The 4,035-nt window shown below is 48.0% G+C and overlaps 1 protein-coding gene across 1 annotated transcript; it reads right to left on the reverse strand.

Moving 5' to 3' along the window:
• Positions 1 to 260: 260 nt before the first annotated feature.
• LOC310777910 (cyclic nucleotide-gated channel alpha-2-like) lies at positions 261 to 3,675 on the reverse strand (the record flags this gene model as incomplete). Its single annotated transcript, XM_083638254.1, has 6 exons — positions 261 to 1,717; positions 1,831 to 1,937; positions 2,062 to 2,169; positions 2,356 to 2,532; positions 3,209 to 3,298; positions 3,518 to 3,675. The coding sequence occupies 6 exons, from the start codon at positions 3,673 to 3,675 to the stop codon at positions 261 to 263; spliced, it is 2,097 nt and encodes a 698-aa protein (XP_083494380.1).
• Between the last annotated feature and the right edge of the window lie 360 nt (positions 3,676 to 4,035).

A 4,035-nucleotide genomic window follows, 5' to 3' on the forward strand; every position in this document is an offset into this window, starting at 1 on the left:
CACAGTAACTTCAAAACTCTCAACACACATTCACCTTACAGTGGATTTGGCATACATGACAACTCAAAGACTGAGCCTAGCAATTTGTAGTGTGTCCAGTTTGTTTGCATGTTCATTGACATGAAGACATGTTACTCTCAAAGCTTAAATGTGTGCAGCATTCTCATGATGGAAGTGAAAAGGGCTGCCATCGTGCAGGCATGCAGTTGAGTTGAGGTATTCAAAAGTTATATTGACCTAAATTCTCCTCATTGATACGGTTATTGTTTAAACTTTGGGATAGTGTGCACATTATTTCCACGTGGAGACCCCTCTGTATTGGCAACGACCGCTGCTGCATCTGTGTCCATGTCACCATCTGCCAAGGTGCCTGTGCATGTGCGATTGAGCTGCTCCAGCAGAGAGACGCGCTGCTTCAGCCGCTGCTGCGTGGCCGTGTATTGGCTGAGCAGACGGGCGAAGCGAGTCTGCAGTGTGTCCAGAGAGGACTCCAGCCTCTCCACCTTATCCTCGATCTCCTCCTTCCCCAGCCCCCCACTCTCTGCGCTCTCCTCCAGGAGGCCCTCCTTCAGCAGGATCTCCTTGCCCCGCTCCTCCAGCACCTTCTTAGCATCTGGGTACTCGGTCACTGCCTCCATCAGGTCATCCTTAGACAGGCAAAAGAGATCAGAGTAACCCAGGCTGCGGATGTTGGCTGTCCGACGGTTTCCCATTTTACTGCCCTTTATATTTAGAATGCTGATCTCCCCGAAGCAGCTCCCCGCAGTGAGGAGGGCGTATTGTGTAACGCCATCGTCAGCCACCACAGCCAGCCTCCCCTCCTTAATGATGTACATTTCCTTTCCGATATCTCCTTTCCGGCAGATGTAGTCCCCCGGACTGTAGACCTGTGGGCGCAGCTTTAGCACTAGCTCCACCAATAGTCCTGCCTCGCAGTCTTGAAAGATGCGAACTTTTTTCAGGGTGTCCAGGTGCACGTTGATAGCAATCTCAGCCCGCAGTTTGTTAGGCAAGTTCTTCAGCACCTCCTGCTCATCCACTGCTTTCTTGTTAGTCCAGAGGTAGTCAAACCATTTGATGACACGGGACTCCAGCTCTTTGCTGACTCTGCGGAAGTGCATGTAGTGTTTGATGGCGTCAATGCGCGCTTGAAACTCTGCGCGTGTGGCATTCATGTTGGCAATCATAGAGCCTACGTTTCCCACAATTGTGGCAAAGATCAGCACTCCAACGAGAAAGTCAAAGACCACAAAGAGGTACTCCTCATCCCGCACCGGTGCAGGCATCTCTCCAATAGTGGTGAGAGTAAGGGTGGACCAGTACAGACAGTAGACGTAACTCCGAGTCAAGGAGCCGTACTCGGGGTTGGAGGTGTTGGGGTATACCCACGTGTCAGTGCCAAACCCCAAAGACTTAGATATAGCAAAGTAGATGCAGGCATTCCAGTGAATGATGACCAGGATGTAGAGCACCAAGTTGCAGATGCGGAAGATGTTGGGGTAGTTAGTGCGCGTCTCGGTGCGGTCAAAGAACTCAAACATGCGTGGGAATCGTAGCAGGCGGTTGAAGCGGAGCTGTGGTGTGTGGATGCCGGTGGTGCTGTAAGCCAGATCAGTGGGGAGGATGGACAGGACGTCCAGCTTGAACTGGAACGTGCGGATGTAGCTGTCTCTCAGCTTGGCATGGTCCTTCACCAGCAAGCCTTGTTCCAGGAACCCTATGATACATAAAGCACACTCAATTGAACAGGTTATGTCTCATTTCTACTCACTGTTGTGCAATATGGCTCTGATGTGTCTTGAGGCTACAGTAAATGTTGGAATAGGCTACCTGTGCGAAGTCGGACAAAAGTGTCCATTATGTAGACGAGGTCAGAGAAGTAGTCCAGCACCAGCCAGCAGATATAATTCCCCACCTGTAACTTGTCAAAGCATGCCCTGTGGATCAAATAAAAACACATTTCAATCTGAGTAAGGGCATTCATCTCCCATCTAATTAGTAGACAGCATATCCATTCAGTACCCTCATAACCCAACTCTGAAGCTGCAAGGTGATGATTACCTAGCAACAACAAGGATCCAGTTGTAGAGGACAGCTGTGGCGATAACGAACAGCCAGCGGTAGTATGCATCATCAGATGGGGACACCACAAACACTTTCCACTTTTTCCTAAAAGCATGGAATGATTACAAATGATACACCGACATAGGCTAACTGTGGCTTATACTCGTGTGAACTTCAAAACAATGTTCCTTGTGCTTTGTGTTGTTAGTATTATTAACCATTTCTGCTCAGATATATTGGCTTAATGGTGCCTTATCACAGTGTATGGTGCAGGGTGGCAGGCAGGCATACTTCAAGATCCCTTTGGCATTGTTGCCATTGGCATCTGTTTGTGTGGTGCTGGTGCGACTGGGGGCAATTCTTAGCTCAGGCCCACGAAAGCGCTCCAGGAATGAGTCGGGCCGCTCCTCCTCCTGTAATAGGCTCCTGTGTGCCCACGCCCTCAGTGTCACCACCAGGCTCACCAGTCTGAGACACACAAACAACAAGCACGGCCCTTTCACACATGCAGCCTTTTCTCTACCTGTTAGACATCTTTTAAATGTAAGCATCATGTGAGAATGAGAGCTGGAGTCAAAACTCTGGCCGAAAAAAACATCTTAACAGTGCTGCTGTATAGCATTTTAACTCCATAATTTAAAAAAGACAACAATGCGAAAATAAGTGAGCCTTCTTGGCAAAAATATACATCTTAATGAGTCGTTCAATCTGTCTTGAAATCTTCAAATCCTCCTTTAAACCAGTCACATGTTGCCTTTAAACCAGTCACATGTTGCCAATAACTATTGTGAGCTTTACTAATCCCATGTGAGAATCATGTTTTTCTGTTTGTGGTCTACATGATCTATCCAGAATGTAAGCATATAAACACTTTTCATATCTATTTGAAGTTCTACTGGTCTGTCTGTCTGTCTGTCTGTCTGTCTGTCTGTCTGTCTGTCTGTCTGTCTGTCTGTCTGTCTGTCTGTCTGTGGGAACAGTGATTGGCTGTTTGAACAAACCAGACAACCTTTGGCAAAAGAAATAACACATATTCCATGTGTGAAATGGACTCGAGAGTGATGACATTTGGGACAGTTTTATGAACTGTGTCTGTGAGCTTTGGGACCAATATTCCCCACGGTTGGATTGTCAAAGTTTTTACCTTGAGAGGGCTCCCATAGCGCCTCCTTGAGGGTCAAGAGCAGCCACCCTCTGTAGCTCTGAGGATGTGTCATCACATGCTGATGGCACCCTGAGGGCAGAAGACAGCCATCTGAAACACGTGTGTGAGCTTTCACTTTGAGGCTTAGTATCTAAGGCCACTTTACCATGACAGCATGTTACAGTAGAGCCACATGAGCTGTGTGTATCAAACAGACCATTGAGCGCTTCATACGTACAAAGAGGAGTAGAAACTAAACATGTGATATCGCTGCTAAGATGTCTTGTGATTTCTTCATGGCCCACGTACCTGCTCAGAATACTCTCAGCTCTCTCTATATCCTCCTCTAACGTGGTCTTCACTGAGAGCCTGTGGGGGGACAGGTCTCTCTCTATATCCTCCTCTAACGTGGTCTTCACTGAGAGCCTGTGGGGGGACAGGTCTCTCTCGGCCGGCTGGCCCGTCATCTTGAAATCTGCGGTGTGGACAAGACTCTTATGTTACAACACTCCTTTACAGCCGTCTACATCATGTGATTACATACATTTCCAACTGTCTTTTCTTGTGGGTGACATTTGTCACAGGAGAGGAGAGAGGATGACTAGAAAGTGCAGCAGCGTCTTAGTGTTTATGGAGTGTATATGACAGATTATAGTCAGGGGACGGGGGACGACTGGGACTGTCTGCCACAGTCCCCCATCTGGCCTACCACACCGCAAGCGGTTGCTGTGGCGACTGAAACAGGCTAGAAGAGGAATTCAACAACACTCAGATAGGCCTACGGATGTCGCCTTGTTTGACATTGAAGTTTGACTTTGATGGTGAGT

This window comes from Poromitra crassiceps (genome assembly GCF_964638095.1).
Source record: "Poromitra crassiceps genome assembly, chromosome: 1".
Lineage (NCBI taxonomy): Eukaryota > Metazoa > Chordata > Actinopteri > Beryciformes > Melamphaidae > Poromitra > Poromitra crassiceps.